The sequence below is a fragment of the Arvicola amphibius genome, chromosome 6 (genome assembly GCF_903992535.2).
Source record: "Arvicola amphibius chromosome 6, mArvAmp1.2, whole genome shotgun sequence".
Taxonomy (NCBI): domain Eukaryota; kingdom Metazoa; phylum Chordata; class Mammalia; order Rodentia; family Cricetidae; genus Arvicola; species Arvicola amphibius.
Window position 1 is genome coordinate 45,931,323 of NC_052052.2, and position 22,362 is coordinate 45,953,684.

Below are 22,362 nucleotides of genomic sequence, written 5' to 3' on the forward strand. Positions count from 1 at the left end.
TGTGCTTTTATTTGAAACCTTAACACCATACCAAACTGAAGACGGAGTGATGCTGTATTTCCTCAATTCAGAAACACACAATATTTGGCTAGTCAGAGGAGTGCTGCCTCTCACATCTGGTCATTCCCTTGCTTACTCCTTGCACTTGCAAGGTCAATCCCAAGCACACTCTTGCTCCACTGTTAACCCTTGCCCTTTGATCCTCTCTCCACCACAAAGACAAGAATTCAATAATGGCGGTCAGACAGGGCGCTCTCTAGAGAATCAAGCTGATAAGACTCTTACATACATATAGCCCAGCTGACGTCATTGGGCTAATAATACAATCTGGGCATCTAGTATTTCCATTCTTAGCAAGATGCCCCAGCAAAACTGACACAAAATTTCCCATGTGCACACTCAACTCTATGATTGCTTAATAAAAGTAGCCTCTTTCAAAGTGCTCCAATGCATGCGCATACTGAAAGATATCAGAAGCTTATAGGAAGTGTGGGTCCCTGAAAGAAAAAATGAGTGTGAATACAAAGGATGAAATATGACAAATGTTTCTTCAGCAAGGGCCTTCTCCAAACCTTTAATGTTACGAACTATCTCTCTACACCAGGAGGGTAGGTACAATGAGGTAGGTTTTCCTGAGCCTAGTCAACAAGGCAATCTTTATTTCAAGAACAGTTCACTGGGAAAATGTCCTGTCAAGTATGCTTTGGGGAACGCTGGAACATTTTTGTTCCTTACAAGGATTAAACTTTGACAATCTGAGTCAGTGCTTCTCAACCTTCTAATGCTGTGACCCTTTAATACAGCTCCTCATGGTGTGGTGACCCCAAGCATAAAATTATTTTCATTGCTACTTCATAACTGTAATTTTGCTACTGTTATGAATCATAATGTAAATAGCTGATACTTGACTCCCGTGAAAGGGGCCGTGACCTGCAGGCTAAGAACCACCAATCTAAGTAATAAAAGTAATTACACAATACCGGAGAGTATACTGTTGTATGGCAGTGGCAATGGGACACAATGAAACTCTGACACACTATAAGATGCTGGTGCATGTTTGGCTCTCAGCAGTTGTGGTTGCCTACATGAGACATGCATGAGCTTGGTCATGGAAGGGAGAGGGGCTCACAGGGCCCACACTTCTCCCTGAGGATTTTACTGCTGCTAGGGAAGAGGAGACAGTTTCTGTAGACGTACAGCCACTGGCAAGCTGCCCATGTTCCTGGAAGGAAATCCTTGCCAATGATGGAGAAAGGTGGCTGCCAGGAAGAGAAAGGGAATCAATGGTAGGGGATAAGAGGTGGTAAGGGGGATGAATATGACCAAATACATATGTGTATATGTATATATATGAAAATATCACAATTATTAAGTATAATTAATATATGTTCATAAAACACTTAAATAGCATTTAGTAGTCTCAGCATTGCAGAGGCTGAAGCATTAGGGGGTTCACAAGTTGAAGGCCAGCCTGGGATGCAGAGTAGAGACTTCAATTTACAGAGGGGCATGGGAAAGGAGAGAGGGAGAAAGAGCAGAGAGGACAACAATTAGAAGTAAAAGGTACCTTCCATTGTATGTCTTTTCCATTTAAGCCATATCGAATCTGGAACTGAAGATTATTCTCCGGAAAGACAGGCTTTTCCCAAGATACTTTTAATAATCCAATGTTTATAGTAATCTCTGCTTTCACACTAGATGGAGGTAGTGGTTTTACTAGAAAGTTAAAAAAATAACATCATGTAATAGTAACTTAAAGAGTACTATCAACTATCTTTCTACTTCATAATTATAAATCAATACCCTTTTTAAAGCTTTCTAATTCATTGTCTCATGCCTATAGCTTTGTGCAATACCTAGGAAAGAGGATTAGCTCTACTTTGAAAGCAAAGAGGTTCACTGGAAATCTCATCAGCACATTAACGGTGTCACTTCGCAAGGTCAGAGAACACCTGCTGACTGAGCCCTTAGAAGCTCGCTTTTCTACAATCTGAGGAAACAGACTTTAATTAGCAGAAAACAGAGGTGCAAAATAATGTGACTTTTTAAAAAAATAAATGTTTAAAAATAAAATGCATAAAATACAGAAATGCACAGAAGATAATTACCTTGTTTCTTCTTCCTCTTCCTCCATCTTCTCCTCCCCACCCCCTTCTCTCAGGAAGGTCTCACTTTGTAGCCCTGGCTGCCTTAGAACTCACTACATAGTTCAGGCTGATCTTGAACTCACAGAGATCTGCCTGTCTCTGCCTCCCTAGCACTGGGATTAAAAATGCACATCATACCCAGCTACCTTGTTTCCTTAACATCTTATATTGCTGCTCAACCTGACTTTGACTTACACCCTGAAAGTGCATTTGCCCAACGTATCATTTCTTCCCATGGAGCACCATTTTCCCTAACCATAGGACAATAAGGAAATGTGACTTGTTGGACTAGGATCTGGAAGTCCAAGCACATATTAAGCATCTCCATCTCCTAATTGTGTCATGACACCAAGCATCAACTTCACAGTGCAACACCCATCTTGACTTCACTTGTGGGGGATACCCCTGGATGGGGCAATGGGTTCAGCTGCCACAGCAACATGTTAAAATAATTAAGTACTATACTTTCACACTGGTAAGGAATTTTTCTCATCTCAGCTCCCCTCCACAGCAAGCCAGCATCTAACTGGTCTGAGTCTCTAGGATGATGGCCAGGACACTCCTCTTCTTGGGAATTATTGCACAGGTACCTCTACCATTGAACTATCCAAAGAGAAATGGTCCTTGGCTGGAATATGAAGTACACAACCCTGTGGCTGCACGGTACAGAAAGAAACCCACCAACCCATAAACAGGGCAATGTACAGATGTTGTATGAGGGAAGACAAGAAAGGTCTCTGTAAACATTAGTCTGCCCCTGAAACCTGTTGTTTTTTCAAGACAAGGTTTCTATGTAGCTTTGGTGACTGTCCTGGAACTAGCTCTTGTAGAGCTGGCTGGCCTTGAACTCACAGAGATCCGCCTGTCTCTGCCTCCTGAGTGCTGGGATTAAAGGCGTGCGCCACTGCCGCCCGGCTCCAAGTCTCATTTCTAAGAACAACCACTGTGTAAAAAGTGTGGCCTCTTGTTTGAGCAGCACTTTTCAATCATTTAAGCAGTCAACACTAGTGCTTTAGACCACTCAGGACAAAACACCTTGAACTTGCCATTAGTATGTAGTTTCTCATGGTCATTAAATTTCTCGTAGCTCATGATAGTATCCATCACTAACCCTGTAAAATGATCAAACTTTCGTCTCTGGAAAAGGCCATTTCTTTTCAGGACAATGAAAGTCCATGTCTGAGGCTCCGTAGGACTCGATTCCTTTGGTTGTGATTCAGTGGATCACATGGATGGATTCAGTGGCTACCAAGAGGGGGTGTATATACTGCCTCCAGTGATGCACACGTGGGGGGGAGTATGAAGAGCCACACACAGTTGACAGGTGGTACAGAATATCTATGGGCCTAATCTAAGTGTTAAAAGCTACAAAGAGATGGAGCTGAGACTTACATCCCAAAGCTTCATTTCCACATTGGTCTCTTCCTAAGGCAAGATGAGCCTGACTTAAATTTTTTGCTTTAGTTTAGGAAAGCAAAACACCCAATGGTATCCAGATAGCATGTTGCTAAGTTCATGCTGTATGTGACTGCTCACGGCCCTTTATTAGCCTAGAATATTGAGTAACAGGAAAGTACCAATAGCAGAAAAAAAAAATGGAATCGTGCAAAGAAAGAGATAATCAATTGGTATTTATATAGGAAAACAGATCTAAGAGTTAAAATGAGTTCATCTGGGGCTGGAGAGATGGCTCAGAGGTTAAGAGTACTGACTGCTCTTCCAGAGGTCCTGAGTTCAATTCCCAGCAACCACATGGTGGCTCACAACCATCTGTACTGAGATCTGGTGCTCTCCTCTGGTGTGCGGGCATACATGGAGGCAGAATGTTGTATACATAATAAATAAATCTTTAAAGAATAAAATAAAATGAGTTCATCTGATATTTAACAAAACCTAGATTCTTCTTCAAATGTGTGCTGATTAATTGAAAAAATATACTGATTTTTGACATAATTTCCTAATGAATAATGTATTACTTCAAAATAAATTATCAGAAATGGGTCATTTCAAATATTCCACAGTGACTTTGGATGAATACATCAAATGTCTCAAAGGCTCTTTGAATCCTTTAATCTCAAGATACTCTCTAAAATATTCTGTGACTGTCATTACAGATATCATCATCTTTGTCCACTTTCTTCATCTTCTTTGGATATTTCAAATGCCTCTTACCCAGCTTCACAAATTAAAGTTTTGAAATATGGTTACTCAGGTTGCAAAGCCCTCAGATTATCCAGGTGAAACTTTCAGATTAAAATAGCAAATGCTTTCAGGGATACTTTATATTTTATAAAAACCTCATAAAATTTCACTCCCAGCACCACAGGCAACTCATCAGGTGCTCTATGGAAGTATCCAACTACCATGAATCTATTGTCCATATTTACAAACAAACATGCCACAAATAATATAAAAAATAAACTCAAAATGGCAATACAAAATCAAAACTAGAAATCTTCCTAAGGCCAATCATCTTCTCAATTTCTCTATAAAGAGAAGCATTTTTTTAATTCAGAATCTAGTGTGATTAGACAGCATCCAGATGGCATCCAAACCTAAGGAAAATGCACAACGCTGTCTGACGTACCTACAGAGTCAGGAAGGACACACGTGGGTGGAGAGTCAAGTGAGCCTAAAGAATGGTTGATCCTGATCCACATTGTGTAGCCAGATAATAGAAAGATCGGCTGGAAAACACATTCATAAAAGCCATCCTTCTGCAGGATGCAGTTTTTGGGCTCAGATGCAGGATGAATAGATGGACTATCGGAACAATACAGGCTGCTCCTTAAAAGATATTAAAAAGAAAAGAGCCAGTTAATATGTGGTATTAATAATAGACAAGAAGACATTTTAGAACTCTGATTTGTTGTTCAAACGAGAGGACGTTCTCTGTGCAGAAATTGATGTTTTTATTAAAAACACATTGTTGAGCTCTATCTGGATCTCAATCTTTCCACGGAAACAGTAACCATAAAAACATTGCATGTGCATTGAGTAGTGGAGGCAATGGGAAGAACTGACAAGAAGTAAGTTAGGAATAGAGTCGCAGGACTGTGACGGTCACAGTAGCCCACTGGTTCTCAGTCTTCCTAGCACTGCGACCCATGAAACACTTCCTCATGTTGTGGTGACCCCCTCAACTATAAAATTATTTTATCACTACTTTACAGCTGTAATTTTGCAGTTGTAATGTAAGGGGTTTTTTTGGAGATTGAGGTTTGCCAAAGGCTTGCATCGGTGACATGCTTGTAGCATTAAGGATCCAAAGCCGGGCACTCCGGGGGCGGAAGCAAAGCAGGTTCTTCTTGCTTCAAAAAATGATTAAATTCCAACAGAAAGTGAGAATACAGCTGCTCAAAATATGTGGCTTGATCAATAGTGCCCTAATGCTTTCGAGTTCAAACTGATGTAATTAAAATAAATGCCAAATCCTGATTCATACGTGAATGGTAATGAAATATATTACTCATTTTCTCAGAAATGAATTCTTTTAAACATTAGAAGTCACAACAAACCTACTTCCTCACACAACACAAGGTGATTCTTCTTTTTGAAATGGTCCTTCTGATACTGTTTGCTCTGAGTATGTATTTAACTGACTAAAGCTCTGACTGCTCTCTCCAGGGATGAAAATGAGAAGAAAAAAGAGAACGAAAACACTAAAATCTTTTCTCATTTACCATCTTCGCAATATTTTCTCCTCAAGGTTATCAGTGTATGTGTGTATGTGTGTGTGTGTGTGTGTGTGTGTGTGTGTGTGTGTGTTCAGATAATTAATGGTGAGAGAAATACAGTAACAGAGGGATGTGTAATCATCACTGGATAGGAAATAGCAGTGCAGAAACACAGGCGAAGGTCCACTTAGAACGATTAGCATCACCATCATGACAACAATAACCATGTATTGATTGCTCCAACGGGATGTTTCCTAGATGTTGTATTACTTAATTACAATGAAAGGAAATGCCATTAATTCCCCCTAGACACCATATAAATCATAGCATTTTCTCCATTTTACAGACAATGAAATTAACATGTGGGAGGATCACAAACTCACTAAGTATTTGTAGTTGGTCACATGATGACCCTGTGAATGTCAGGAGGACACATGAGCCATGAGGCTTACAAAACGGTCTTCAGCAAACACGTATTTGCATGTGGAAACACATGGAAAGGCATATGTAATTACAACGGCCTATCAACGTTCAACTTTCAACTGGCTTAAAAATATTCATAGCAGATAGGAGAAAGACAATAATGCTTCCCACGGAAGAAATGCAGAGATTGACATTTTTCTTCCAACCCTGCAGAGAAGTCAACGCAGAACATGAGGGACAGAGCTCAGATCACAGGATTTGATCCTGTGATACATTTTTCGAGCTGAAATCTTTAATTTTAAGAAGAAATGGGCACCTTGTAGAAACTGAGATTGCCCAATACAAATGTCCATATCAGAGCCTAGAGACTAAGAGCAGTAAGCGTGCTGGCTGACCACCATGGGATCCTCTGCAACCAGGACGCGTTTCTCTTCTCAAGGAGATACAGTTTAAGACACACGCTATGTTGAGACGAGGGAAATACTGTATGGAGATGTCTCAACTCTTTAAGCAAAGAAAGGTAAAAATAAATAAGCACACAGTTCTCTTTATTATTAATTATTAATCTCTTACCCCTAATGAATGACTGTTTGCTTCCTAACTTAAGTCACTTTGTTCTAAAAGAGTCACATCTTGTAGGATCTGGCCCTTTTGCCTCTTTTTCCTAAAACACATCATTACTTGAATGATAGTCAACTCTTTTTTGTCACGGCTCACTTTAGGCCATTCTCGGAGCCCAAATACACTGCATAGGAAATAAGTCTCTTGCCTCCCTTGCATGTCACTCAAAGACTCAAAATGCAATCCCAAGAACCTGTGTGGCAGACCTGACAATATGAGGTTAAAGCACTATATATATATATTATACATATAATATAATATAAACCTCAGGTGTGAATGTTTTCAAAGATGACAATGTATGTAATTTCTCACAAATTTTCTAGCAAGTTAAATTCAAACTTCTGCTCAGGGAGGAAAAATTGCTATGGTAAAAGATAACTGGCCCTGCCCAGAGAAAAAGAAAGAAGCAAATACAAGACATACCTGTGATACCTCAACTGCACAGTGCTTCCCACAAGTGATGGGATTGTGCGGGGTGACCATCTGCAAGTCATTTTAGTTAAGTACCCGTCAGTTTCACATGATATATTGATATTGACATCTATTTAAAACACATTAAAATATTAATACAAAGTACAAACACCAAAAAAAAAGTATGAAAAACATTTTCTTTAAAAGGACTCTAACACAGTCCGTGACAACGAAGGATCTCGTGGGGACAGAATGAACAAGGCCTTGGGGTTCTTACCGATCACATATAACTCAGCGTAGCGGTGGTGACACTCCTGCCCACTGCAGCAGTACACTGCATCATAGGCAAACTTCCCGCGGGGTCTGGTGGCTTTCAAGTTGGAAAAAGTAACTTTGCTAACACGGTCATTCACAGCGCTATACTGGATTTCGGGGATTTTCTCGGCTAGATTCATCCACCAAACTATCTGTTTGGAGGAAATAATTTGGTTTTCATTCTTGTAGATGCAATGGAAGGAAGCGTTCGATCCGACACTTGTCAGAATTTTGGGTGGAAAGTACATGACGTCTGTAACACAGGAAGAAAGGTGGGCATTCAGACGGGGAATGGAAACCATCCTGTGAGTAGCCGATACCACAGCAAAGAGATCCCCATATTCCTAGTTACCCTGCCAACATCAAGTCAGTGTACTGAGAAACTGGCTGACACTGTGAACAGCCCTTTAGAGCCCCAGGAATCCCTGCTCTCAAATGAACAGAGCCTCCAGGAACACCATGACGAGCTTCTAAACATGGGGCTTATCAAGTGTCATTGTCAAGGGACAGGTGAAATAAACTAAAACGGAGCATCATTTATTTCCATCATGATGCATTTTCTAGCAGACACAATCAAAAATAACTAAGTAAATCAATACATGTTAAAGGAACGAGAAGGAGCGGTGAGATGGCTTAGCGGGTAAAGGTGCTTGCCACCAAGTCTGAGGACCTGAGTTCGGTCCCTAGGACTGCCATGGTGGAATGAGAGAATTAGCCACAACAAGGGGTTCTCTGATCTCAGCATGTGCATCGCGGCATGTGTGTGCATGCAAAATAAGTGAACTTTTAATTTCAAGAGGATCAGTGAAACATAGCATGTATCGTGTTATCACTATGATACAAAATCTTGATGGGGGGGGGGGGGCTGGAGAGGTGGCACAGCGGTTAGGAGCATTGCCTGCTCTTCTAAAGGTCCTGAGTTCAATTCCCAGCAACCACATGGTGGCTCACAACCATCTGTAATGAAGTCTGGTGCCCTCTTCTGGTCTTCAGGCATACATGCGGACAGAATATTGTATACATAATAAAAATAAAGAAATATTTTAAAATAAAAAAAAATCTTGATGGGAAGGGGGATGTTGTTATTGTTTTTTATTTATACATATGAAAGTTTCTAATAAACAGGCAAAGGAATGGGTAAAATGGCTGGCCCTGTAATTTCATACTAAATTTACTGCAATGGTTTGTATATGGACTCTCCACATTAGGCACTTGCACTGAGTGTATCTACGGCAAACAGAAACGGGAAAGCAGTGGGCAGATGCACTAGACTATGGGCATGACTGGGTATAATCCCGGCCTCGAGGACATGCAGCCTTCACTGTTGACCTGTGCCTGTCGCACACCCGAGAGATGGCTAACTCCACTCCGTAAGCTCCACAACCTCACTGCCGAACTGTCTCAAAGCCTCCGAGTTGCTGTTATTTTCTACAGAGGCACAGAGTGACTTTCATCAATTGAGGCTTTTCATTTACAGATTGTTTTTAAAGCCTCAAGATGTCATGAGTACTTTATGGTCTGATGGCCTCTATGCTATCAGACAATACACTAGACTTCTAGCTATAGAGCCCACCCTCATGGTCACATACACTTTGTAAAAGAGTCTCTATGTAGTCACACCTTAAGCTTTATTGTGCACCTGCAATTGGGCAGATTGTTGCCTGGAAACCTTTCCCCATTGTAAACATGCTGACAATGAACCGTCTGGTATTAGACTCTCTGAAGTCTGATCCAAGCTGACAAAGTCAATCTGCACTGAGTTTTCATCCTTATCTCTTGGTGCAGTTCGTTTCCCTGTATGACACCTGGAGCCCCCCCCACATGACTATAATATATAAGAATGCAAAATATGAGCTGACATTTGAAAAAAAACCAAGGAAATTTAAACTTGCAGATATTGACATACATTGTAAAGAAAAAACAGAACTAAAAACATATCCATCTAAAGACTTAAATTGAATGAGATCAAACATTTGGCAAAATGTAACCAACCAGTGTATTATATGAAGTTTCTAGAAAAGCTTTTATATTCAGCTTTGAATCCTAGTAAACTTTGAAAAACAACATTGATTCTTCTAGTGCTGCCTCTTTTTCTTGAAGGGGAAGTTTTAAATTTTAATTATGAAAACAAGAAAATAAAACAACATCTGTCTATGGAAGCTAAGCGCATTGCCCTGTGGCAATAAAGACAGGCTTTCGGTGTGTATAGGCATGGGAGCCTTCTCCTTCCTTCACACAGTTTCCCTCTTCCTCCAGACCTGACCCCATCACACCACACAGAAGCCTCCACCTGGGATACCGTGGTTTGCGTTTCCCCCATGTGACTCCACAGGGCACAGCTAGTCAGTAAGACCTGCTAATAGAAGACTATGCCTCCCTCGGGAAGCAACCAAAAAGTTCAAAACCTGAATTACCAGCATCCCATTATACATATGGAAACAGTAGAAGGGTATCCGAGGAATAAACACATAAAATCACCATCTAAAACTCTCATGCCAGATCCCCGAGTCTCCAGGCTGAACTGTTGTCCAACACTCGGTTTAGCTCCCTCATGATCTCACTTTGCACCAAGCAGCTAGTGTCGATCTTCCTGTCTCTTTAGGTTTTGAGATTCTGAACATGTAGGCTGTGAAGTCATAAACTAAAATGACATCTGATAGTTACCAAATGTCTATTATGAGTCAGGAGCCATAATACACACTTCACTGTGCTATTTCGCCGTATAAAAGTCGTCCATATGAAAACATCCTGATCTTACAGACAAGGAAACCGAGGCACATAAAGGTGAAGAACCTCTCCAAAGAAATCATATTGATGGGCCTTGTATAAACTGGCAGACTCCAAAATCAGTGCTTCTCAGACACTGATGCAACTTGCTTTCTGCCTAATTAACACGTCTTCAACACTAAGTAATCAATAAGGGAACTTGCTCAATGAAATAGATTTGACTGTGCTCGGTGTTTTACATCGCCATGTCTGAGCATCCCCCATCAACCCGAGTAAAATTAAACAAGCAGGCTACCAAAGGATGATGAAGTGTCTTCCTAAAGTCACAACTCAACGGGGGCAGGGTTGGAAATGGCTGGCACAAGACTCTCAGGGCTCGACAAATGCTGCTTCTCGCCTCCCTGAGGAACACGTGCATAAACCACCATTTCCCTGATGTTAAAAATAACTCTGAGAGGTGGCTGGATGCCAGACACACGGGCCTCTGAGTCACCACAGCCAGATGGAGAGCCCAGGGGATCGCTCGCACCTGAAAAGGACTGCTGAATTACATGCGCCGGAGGTGGAAGTCTAGGTCGAGTGTGGGATAGTCTCAGTGGGCACCCAAGAGTATCAGCTGTACCCACAGTGTTCTCAGTAGCAACAGGCCCTGGGCTGGATTTCCAGAGAGAGCTGTGCCAGGCGTTCCTAGCTGATACCAACAGGTTGTTGTAGTAGTTAGGATGCCAAGAAGAGAACAGGACCCACCCACAGTTTGGACAGCCTCTACCAAGCTTGCTTTATCAGTAGGAAAACCTGATGTAGGGATAAAATCAATTTTTTATTGTTGACACGTGATACTGTGGGACAGCGATCAAGTCGACAGGAAACAGTCGCAAGATATTGCGACACACTGTCTACAGAACAAGATGCAGCCTGCAAAATGGCTGATCTTTACAGACACCTCGAAGGCTTTTGACATGAATACAGATTTGATCCTCTGAGTTACGGTGAATATAGAGATCAAACCAAAGACTTTACTCTGAAAACTCCAAAAACAGCCTGGTGAGATGTCCCAGTAGGTGAAGAGCTTTCTGTACAAGCCTGAGACCCTGATTTCAGATCTCTGGCACCACAGAAAAAGCCAAGCCCAGTAACCAAAGCCTGTGATCTCAGCACTGGGAAGCAGAGACAGGAGGACGTCAGGGGCTTGCCCAAGCAGCTAGCCCAGCTGAGTCAGCAAGCTCCAGGTTCGGGAAGAGACCCCGTCTCAAATAACAGGTGAAGTTAGAAGATAACCAAAGACAATATTTGGACTCTTGAGCATAACCCCCCCACACACACACATCCACACGCCCACGCACACTCTCGTGGGTACACATGCATCTGAAAAATAAACATTTTAAATGTTTATCTCTTTTTTAAAGATTTATTTATTATGTATACAATATTCTGCCTAAATGTAGGCCTGCATGCCAGAAGAGGGCACCAGATCTCATTCTAGATAATTGTGAGCCACCATGTGGTTGCTGGGAATTGAACTCGGGTCCTCTGAAAGAGCAACCAGAGCTCTTAACCACTGAGCCATCTCTCCAGCCCTTAATGTTTATCTCAAATGAATACAAGTGGATTCTAAACAAAAATGAAAGAATTAATGACATAAGTGGTATACATGCTAGGTCTTTAAAGTGGAAACTTCATGTTAATTTTTTATTTTTTTGAAGTGTTTCATTATGCAGCCAAGGCTGGTCTCAAACTCATAATCCTCCTCTCTCATGCTCCAGAATCCTGGAATTCACTGACATGAGCCACTATGATTAAACAGTTCACTTTTTCATATTAAAAAAAAAAAACTCCAAAAGAGCTTATTTTGAAAGCAAATAGGCTTTCAGATGCAATTTTCAGTAACAAATCGTCCTGCTCAAGATTTGAGGAAAGTGTAGTGTGTCATAGACACACAGGTCTCTAACACCAGCACTCAAGAGCAGCCAAGGCTATATACCCAGGCCTCATCTGCAGAAAGAATTTTAAATAAAATGTTAATATTATCCCCACCTCTTGTTGAGGGAAATAAAAATTGAAGATGCTTATGATATACCAATGGCAAGGAAGGCAAGGTCTGGGAGAATATTTCCAGAGAAACTTTGGCAAGCCCTACCTTGTATGGAAAAGACTCGAGGCAAACTCCAGTCACTCCAGAGTCCTGAGTCGTCCAGCCTCTTGCTCCTCACCTGAACTTCGTAAGAAGATCCCGGAAGCACACTGTGCACCAGCAGGGACGGAGCAGAGACAACTTCAGTAGCCTGTGAAATGTTATGTTGAAACAACAGAGCATCAAGTTGGTGAGGAGCGTTGCCAAAGCTGAGAAGAAGCAAGCTTCGGCAAATCTCAAAGAAGCAGAATATCACAGACGTCTGGCCACAGAATTGAAATAGGAATCATTGACCAAATGAAAAAAAAAATGATAAATAGGAATTTAAAGAGCCTGTAGGTCAAACAATTGTGTCAATTAACAAGTATTAACTGAAGGCTAACGCCAATGTGGGCTTTAGGGTTTTTGAGAAATGGTGCCAAAGTTCCTGGCAATATGGCAGCCATGTTTCTGTCCATTGCATATCTGGTAGGGAACAATGAACAGAGGTGCAGAGAGGGCTGTCAGGGTCCTAGAGAGGGAAGTTGCCCAAGAAGAAAAGCGTGAGTGATAGTGACCGTCCTGACCCTGGTGGCTACATCCTGACCCTGAACTTCAGGCCAGGAGTCAACACAGTTTATAAACCGGAGGGGAAGATATCTGAGGCCAAATCGTGTGGAAAGCAAACTCTAGCTAGGATCTGCCTGTGTAGCACATTCAGTTTTCCAATAAGGCGCTTCAGCTGAACTTCCTGCTTTCTTCAAGACTGTGAGAGGAAGACAGGGGTCAAAGGGTAAATAAAAATCATGAAAAGCATGACGCGTGCCTAGAGCACGGTCCTGGGATTTCGGACTCACTAATGAGGAAGCGTCTAGCGGCAGCCCTCACTCCGTGTCTATCCACCGACACCAAGGGTTCCCGAACCGCTCTCTAAAAATAAGGCCTCAGAAAGTAACACAGTCCCAAGAAGATCGATTTCTACCTGGAACGATGCGGCAGGAAGGCTCACTGTGTGCTGTGAAGGCTTTCACCTGACGCCACAGGCCATTCGTGACCTCCTCCTCCCCACCCACTCTGGGCTCAGACACCGTCTCTGCTACCCCTGTATTCACTCACAGCCTCGGCCACACCGACCTTCTACCCAGTCTCCCGGATCCCTACAGTGCCATCTCCTCCAAATCCTTGCGCAGATATCACCCTCCCAATGAGGCATGCCCCAACCGCCACTTACTACGACAATCTTTCCTCCTCCCCTTTGAACCCAAGGCATCTTGGGTATCTTGCTGCATCTAGAATAGCTCCTGGCGACAAACAGGCACTCAAAACACACATCTGCATAAGCAAAAGCGGGTGCTGATTCTGATTGACATCACAAACGCGAACGCTGTGTGTAAACACACTGAGCAACGAAAACGGGAGGATGCAATGTACATCCGCACTCCACCGATGTAAACGGTTATAAGTTAAAATTTCATAATTGGACTTTCCGTAGTATGTATAAATTATCTCAATATGTAATATTTGATATAATTTAGTCCTTACTAGAAAGCACAGGCTAATTTAGCAGGCAAAGGTAATTTCTGCAAGACTTAGGGATCTTTAATCATTTCTCAAAGTTTCGCTTTCTTTACCAAAATATACTTACCTCTCTTGTAACTGTAGAATTCTCTGAATATTTCACTTGATATTGAAGTGGAAACGGGGCCACCGTTGGGCTGTCCCAAGAAATCTTTAAATTACCATCATCTGTGATTTCCATATGCAAACCTATTGGTGGATCAGGCTTCACTGAAAGGGAAACAAAAAAAAAAAAAAAAGACTTTTAACTCGGGCAGTTTTCACAGCAACCATATCTGAGCAAAATGAGGCTGAAATGAATTGCCAGCATAGCTTGCCTTTCAGATACTTAAAAAATTTAAATTATTTGAGGGCTAATTACAGAGTTAAAGCAGAGGTGCATGGTGGGCCCTTCCTCTGTACCATACTTAGCGCAGCAAACCACTGTCTTGGTTTCTTTCCCCTGTGTGCGAAAGACTATAAACCAATAAGTGGAGTTGTTTTGATAACCGTGATTCCCCTTCTATAAAAAAGTCTGCCTAAGTTCACTTTGCCTGGTAAGTTTCAAACTCACTTGGAGCCTCTGCCTAGATGCAGTCACTGTGCCTGCTTTCACTGGCCACGAGGACAGCAGCAGAACGCAGAAACACTGCTCAGAAAATGCACAGGCCTGGGTAAAGTCAGCATATCTGTCCGTGTAAAATACCAATCCAAACACACCCGCTCAGCTCAGGACACTCCCATGGAATATATGAACCACTGTAAGGCCCTGACTGTCTCCCGACATAGGAGTGGGATCTCTTAGCTGAATGGGGACTTTGATGAGGTAAATGATTTCTGAGTTTAAAAGTACATGTGCTTATTATCTGTATGTGTATATGCATACAGAAGTACTTGATTATGTCAACCATTTAGAAAACTTTTCAAGGCCGGGCGGTGGTGGCGCACGCCTTTAATCCCAGCACTTGGGAAGCAGAGGCAGGCGGATCTCTGAGTTCGAGGCCAGCCTGGTCTACAGGAGCTAGTTCCAGGACAGGCTCTAGAAACTACAGGGAAACTCTGTCTCGAAAAACCAAAAAAAAAAAAAAAAAAAAAAAGAAAAAGAAAAGAAAAGAAAGAAAACTTTTCAAGTATGTGAAGAAACAATTTAAATATCTTATAGGTAAAGATTACGTTAATAAATTATAGTTCATAGCATAAAGGAAATTCACGCAGCCATTAAAAACCACATTGTAAACTGGGCGGTGGTGGCGCACGCCTTTAATCCCAGCACTCGGGAGGCAGGCGGATCTCTGTGAGTTTGAGACCTGCCTGGTCTACAAGAGCTAGCTCCAGGACAGGCTCTAAAGCTGCAGAGAAACCCTGTCTCGAAAAAACAAAAAAATAAAAATAAAATAAAAAATAAAAACCACATTGTAGTAGAATATTGAAAACGTTTAACTTCTGAAGCTCAAGAGGTTTATCACAAAGTCATACTTTCATTATTTTATAAAATTTATTTAATATTATGTGTGTGTGTGCTTGTGTGCACATGCATGCACACACATTCAAGTACCCTAGGAAATGAGGTGACATTGGACCCCCCCCCCACCAGGAGCTAGGGTTACAAAGGGTTGTGAGCTGCTGTGTGGGCACTGGGAACTGAACCTGAGACCCCTGCAAAAGTAAGAGCTTTCAAATGCTGAGTCAGTCTCCAAGTTATATCCCCAAGATGTTAAAAATAGTCAATAGCATATATATTGCAAATTAGAAGTGTGTATAAATGGTTATATATATATGTATATATATTTGTTCTTTGAACACCTCTATATTTACAAAGTTTGTACAATTAATAGGAATTTCTGAGCTTGTAGAAATTACTATTACAATAACACATTTACTGCTTTGAACTGTATTTTCAACCAAAATTCACTTAGTTCTCATGCATCCCATCTGTTCAGGAATTTAGAGAAAGCTTTTTGTTTTTGTTTTTGTTTTTTGTCTTTTCATTTATTCAAACCTACTGACATTTTTTGTGACTTATTACAAGTTTAGGTTATTGTAAGCAGGGTGAAGAAACACGAAACACCACATAAATTTTACTGGGTTCCCAGGACCAAAAACAACACAAAAGTTAAAAAAAAAACAAAAAATAATTGTAGTGCAATTATACACAATTGCAAGAGAGTTCACATTTCCTATCTTCTACCATTATACACTCATTTTAAGATATATTACAAAACACATTCCCCTGGCTCTCCTATATCCAGCTCAGCACTTACTGTCACGTGACTCACTCTGCCATACAAAAGTCTTCAAAAGCACTGGGGAGACCTTCCTTCCACCCAGCCCCACCCACCTAACCAGCCTACAACTGGTCAGCTCCGCCTCTCCGTCACAAAGTCTGTCCTCATGAAGACCACTACTGTTTGGCAATTCTGATGTCACTTTACAATTAAGTTTGTTCTGCCTCTCAGCATAGAATTCCACACAGCTACGTATACCCTTGTTGAAATGGTTTTTTTGCCTTTTGTTTTGTACTGTTTTGTACATGGTTTCTCAAACAACACAGTGTCCTTCATTCTTACTATTACCTGTTAGTTTCTTCCTTCCTGAATTCTGACTGGGTGATCTCATAGAATCCATAGATTCCGCTCCCAGATGTATATTTCTCCTAAACTCGGGAGTCGTATGTCCAACTGTCTGTCCAGTACCTCACAGGATTCTAATAGTCGTCTCAAGCACAACATGACCTGGAATTCTGCACAAACACCAGTCCCAATATTCCTCTCTGAAGAACTGGTGTATCCACTGATGGAGATCTTCAGAGGCAAACTGAGGGTAAACTTTAGTTTCTTTCTGTCCTTCAGATCGTATAAGCAAATCTCATCAGTTCCACACACCTTTATTGCTAGTGCACTAAACTGACTGGTCCACCCCTACAGTCTCCTGTCTAGGCTCATTCTCCAAAACAGAATAAATTTTGAACACAAAGATATACATCTGATCATATCAAACCCTCAATTAAAAGTTTCAATTTGAATGGAATAAAATCCAAACTCTATAACCCTGGTCTCTGATGTTCTCTGGTCCTTAATATTTCTGCCTAATTTTCTATGAGTTATACTTCATTAAGTCCAAGCACAGGGACTTCTTCATGTTCCTTATTTAATCACAGGGATATACATATCAGTTTTTCAAGACAGGGTTTCTCTGTATAACAGCCCCAGCTGTCCTGCTATTTGCTCTCTAGACCAGGCTGGTCTCGAACTCACAGAGATCCACCTGCCTCTGCCTCCCAAGTGCTGGGATTAAAGGTGTGCGCCACCACCAGGTCACAGGAATATTTTCATGTGTTCATGCTTGAAGCATTTTTCATTCTACAGTTTTACATAGATAGTCTTCATTTAGTTAATACTAAAGAGATCTTTGAGTATTGTCTTAGGGTTTCTATTGCTGTGAAGAGACACTGTGACCATGGCAACTCTCAAAAAGGAAAAGATTTCCTTGAGTGGCTTACAGTTCAGAGGCTCATTGCATTATCATCATGGAGGGACATTGTGGCATGCAGGCAGACATGGCGCTGGAGAAGGAGCTGAGAATTCTACATCTTGCAGGCAACAGGATGTAGACTTAGACACTGGGTATGGTTTAAGAATATATGAGACCTAAAATATCTCGGAGTAACTCTAACCATACAAGTGGAAGACCTGTATGACAAGAACTTTAAATCTTTGAAGAAAGAAATTGAAGAAGTTACCAGAAAATGGAAAGATCTCCCATGCTCTTGGGTTGGTAGACTTAACATAGTAAAAATGGCAATCTTACCAAAAGCAATCTACAGATTCAACACAATGCCCAGCAAAATTCTTCACAGACCTTGAAAGAACATTACTCAACTTCATATGGAAAAGCAAAAAAAGAAAAAAAAAAAAAAACCAGAAAACGATCCTTCTGGAGACATCACAATCCCTGAGTTCAAACTCTACTACAGAGCTACAGTACTGAAAACAGCCTGGTATTGGCATAAGAACAGACAGGAGGACCAATGGAACCGAATAGAAGACCTGAATATCAATCCACAAACCTTCAAACACCTAATTTTTGGCAAAGAAGCAAAAAATATCAAGTGGAAAAAAGAAAACATATTTAACAAATGGTGCTGGCATAATTGAATATAAACATGTAGAAGAATGAAAATAGATCCATATCTATCACCATGCACAAAACTCAAATCCAAATGGTTCAAAGACTTCAACATAAAGCTAGCCACACTGAACCTTATAGAAAAGAAAGTGGGAAGTACACTTAAATGCATTGGCACAGGAGACCACTTCCTAAATATAACCCCAGTAGCACAGACACTGAGAGAAACAATTAATAAATGGGACCTCCTGAAACTGAGAAGCTTCTGTAAAGGAAAGGACATGATAAACAAGAAAAAATGGAAGTCTAAAGAATGAGAAAAGATCTTCTCCAACCCCATATCAGACAGAGGTCTGGTTTCCAAAATATACAAGGAACTAAGGAAATTGGTCATCAAAAGAACAAACAATCCAATAAAAATGGGGTACAGACCTAAACAGAGAACTTTCAACAGAGGAATCTAAAATGGCGGAAAGACACTTAAGAAAATGTTCAACATCCTTAGTCATCAGAGAAATGCAAATCAAAACAACTCTGAGACTCCATCTTACACCTGTAAGAATGGCCAAGACCAAAAACACTGATAACAACTTATGCTGGAAAGGTTGTGGGGAAAAGGGAACACTTCTGCATTGCTGGTGGGAATGCAAGCTGGTACAGCCCCTTTGGATGTCAGTGTGGTGATTTCTCAGAAAATTAGGAAACAACCTTCCTCAAGACCCAGAAATAGCACTTTTGGGTATCTATCCAAAGGATGCAATCGTGCCACAAGGACATGAGCTCAACTATGTTCACAGCAGCATTTTCTTTCAAACCATCACAACCATCATAACAGAAATAATAATCCCTGTATCCACATTCTCACATAATCTTAATTCTTCCACAGCATTTACAAATTTTGAAAATTTTATGTTCAAATACAAGAAATTGATTTTTCCTTAAAATTATGTCTGCCTTAGGCTAGGATTAAGAGTTTCCAAATATATATAATAAGCCCAATGGTGACACTTCCCCTGAACTACTCTACCTAGGAAACAGATTGACTACAATGCTGATCTTTTTAAAATGACTAGGTAGAACTAGCTTTGCAAAGATAAAAACATAATGCTAAATAAGTATGTAAACATTTTTCCCCATGACATAATTTCACAATTGAATTGCTTGTTTGTTATTATCACTATGTTGTACAAAGTCATGCCCACATCTCTAGAGAACAAATTACTTGAAAGTCCTAATGTTAAAATAAAATGTTTAACAAGAGTTCAAAAGAAACATCTTGAGGCATACAAAAAGAAGCAACATTTGGAACTGTATGGAAAATTGTAACAGATACATGGACAAGTCTTTCCAGCGACACCAAGATGTGTGAATCAAAAGCAGCGTTGCTTAGAGGGTGGGGAGGTGGCTCAGCTGGTAAAGCGCCTATCACATGGATTTGGATCCCTAGCACCTACACAAAGCCCAGGCATGGTGGTGTTTCCTACAGTCCCAGTGCTGAGGGGCCAAATATAGGTGCATTCCTGGAGCTCCCTACGCAGCTAGTCTTGCCAAAGTGGGAGGGAGCTCCAGACTCAGTGAGAGACCCTGTCACAAAAAATAAAATAAGGAAGAACAATAGAGGAAGAAACCCCACATTGACCTTTGACCTCCACATGGACCTGCCCACACACATGCACACCTATGAAGAGTTGTATGTTGACATTTCAGGAAATAGAAACAAAAATCAGTAACGCTGCTGAGTAACATACAATCGAATACAATGTACATCAGCGTGCATATAAAACTAAGTAAGTACCTTAATACGTGTGTGTTATTCGTATCTATTAACTAACTATTTAAGTTTATTGAAGGGGCTTGAGGATCTCTGCAATAAGAAAATGGGGCGCTCCATCCATATGAGGCTGTCTTGTACTCTGGCTGTGGTGCGGATGGCCTGACTGTTTACTGATCAGTGGTTGCCTCTGCTCAGTACACGGGCCTGCTGTGTGAGTAGAAACCCTGCCCTGCTCCCCATGGCACCTCCAGCCCCTATAATAATCTTTGCACACATGACTCCTAAGACAGATTTCTTGGAGGAACAAGTTCAGGTAAAAATGCTTCTAATAATTTTCAGAAATAGTTATCCGAGATGTAAACAGAGTCGAATAATACATATCCATCCGCTAAGGCCCCGGCTGCTTCAAAGGATCACTTCGGTGCTAAGGTTAGAGACATCTATGACTATGTATGAACACAAGGAGAAGCTGCCTGTGGAAACCCCAGTACTACATTTCCCATGATTTCCAGTATTGTTCAAAGTGATGAAAGCCAGTGACAATCTTTAACCCATAAGCAACCTTTCAACCCCTTCGCGTGACTGACTTTTTTGTAAGAGTCACTGTCGCTCTGAGTCAAGCACAACTTACCACCCAGTGAGGGCTGCGCTGACATCAGAGGGGACTGAAAAGTGACACCGGCAGATGTCATTTCCAAATACATCAGAAGAGAGTGGTTGAGCTTGGCTCTTGGCACTGGCACATCGCAGTCACAGCCCCGAACACTGCAGTTGCACTGCTGGGCTTGAAAACTGTCTCTCGAGGGGGCCCGGGACAAATCATCTGTGACTTCAGGCCTGCATTTAAATACAAGAGCGAAATGTGAGCGTGGGGGTGGGGATACTGGACAGGGTTTTGAAAGGACAGCGAAGAAAACAAAAATGAGAGGGCAAATGAACTGTCAATCAAGGCGGCATGAGCCAAGGGGCCACAGAGAAAAAAAAAAAAAAAGAAAGAAAAGCCACTGCTCTAAGATACCACAGCAGTGGAAATATCTTTAAACACAAATACGAAATAATGGCCTTTTCCAGGCATCCCTAAACTTAAAGAATCGCCTTCAGATCTGTGCTGCAGAAATGCTAAAGAAAGGCTGTGGGGCTGGAGAGATGGCTCAGAGGTTAAGAGCATTGCCTGTTCTTCCAAAGGTCCTGAGTTCAATTCCCTGCAACCACATGGTGGCTCAGAACCATCTGTAATGAGGTCTGGTGCCCTCTTCTGGCCTGCAGGCATACATGCGGACAGAATATTGTATACATAATAAATAATAAATAAATAAATAAATAAGTGTGTATATATATATATTTAAAAATTTTTAAAAAGAAACAAAGGCTGTGAACACAAGAAAATAAAAGAAGATTGAATCTGCTATCACACAAAGGAATGAACTTTAACTCCGAGGATTTTTATTTATTTATTTGATGATTAAAGCAAAAGTATCAACCATGTATTTACAGGGTGTGACACAGACTAAAGTATGTGACATTATCAAACTAACTTGGGGGAGCTGGGAGTGTTCAACTGAAATGTCATATGACGTACCAAGTGGTATAAGGTTACTTAGATGCTAAGACATGTCCTAATTCAAAAGCCACTAAAATAATTAGTCAGTAACGAAGATTCAATGGAATCATAAAACATAACTTAAAAGAGGGACTAAAGAGATGGCTCAGCAGTTAAGAGCACTGGCTCTTTCAGGGGACCTGGGTTCAATCCCCAGCACCCACATGGCAGCTCACAAGTCTCTGTAATTCCAGTTTCAGGGGATCCAACACCCTCACACAGACATACATGTGGGCAACACACTAATGTACACAAAATGCAGATATATTTTAGGTTCTATATATATGTATACACACACACACACACACACACACACGCACGTATGTATGTATAACCTACAAGAATGGAGGAAAGTAGCCAGGCAGTGGTAGCACACACCTCTAACCCCAGCACTCGGAGGCTGACAGATCTGAGTCTGAGGTCAGCCTGGTCTACAGAGCAAGTTCAGGCAAATCAGAGCTACATGGAGAAACCCTGTCTTTGAAAAAGAAAATGGAGAAAAGAAAAGGACAAGAAATAATGAGATGAGAAAATAAACAGAGGCTTGGGAATAGAGTTAGAGTCATTAAATGCAAATAGCTTTCTCTTAGAAGGCAGTCAGTAGCAAAGTGGGAAGAAGAAAAAAAAGACCCAATTACAAACCTCTCATAAGAAATCAATTTTAACATTAAAATGCAAATTTACTAACAGAGAGCATTAGAAAAAGATATGCTATTCCAAGACAAATCAAAATAAAGCTGAATGGCTACACTGACGTCAAGAAAGTTGAATGCAGGGCATTAATTATTTACCATGGTAAAGAGGATCATTCATAACAAAAAATGTGGAGAGGGGTCACTAAAAGTAATATTAAGTATTTATCTAATAACAGGCAA

At 41.1% G+C, this 22,362-nt stretch overlaps 1 protein-coding gene and 1 pseudogene across 2 annotated transcripts in view; one reads left to right on the top strand and one right to left on the bottom strand.

Moving 5' to 3' along the window:
• Lepr (leptin receptor) overlaps positions 1 to 22,362 on the bottom strand; it is an 82,448-nt gene that overhangs the window by 23,562 nt on the left and 36,524 nt on the right. For both annotated transcript variants that reach the window (XM_038333026.2, XM_038333024.2), the window contains exons 5-11: positions 20,519 to 20,724; positions 14,077 to 14,219; positions 12,459 to 12,603; positions 7,557 to 7,847; positions 7,292 to 7,409; positions 4,735 to 4,934; positions 1,568 to 1,716 (exon numbers count right to left, since the gene is read on the bottom strand). In XM_038333026.2, coding sequence (XP_038188954.1) covers positions 1,568 to 1,716; positions 4,735 to 4,934; positions 7,292 to 7,409; positions 7,557 to 7,847; positions 12,459 to 12,603; positions 14,077 to 14,219; positions 20,519 to 20,724 — 1,252 coding nt within the window. The remainder of the gene's footprint in view (positions 1 to 1,567; positions 1,717 to 4,734; positions 4,935 to 7,291; positions 7,410 to 7,556; positions 7,848 to 12,458; positions 12,604 to 14,076; positions 14,220 to 20,518; positions 20,725 to 22,362) is intronic.
• Positions 10,824 to 12,107, top strand: LOC119816310 (annotated as a pseudogene).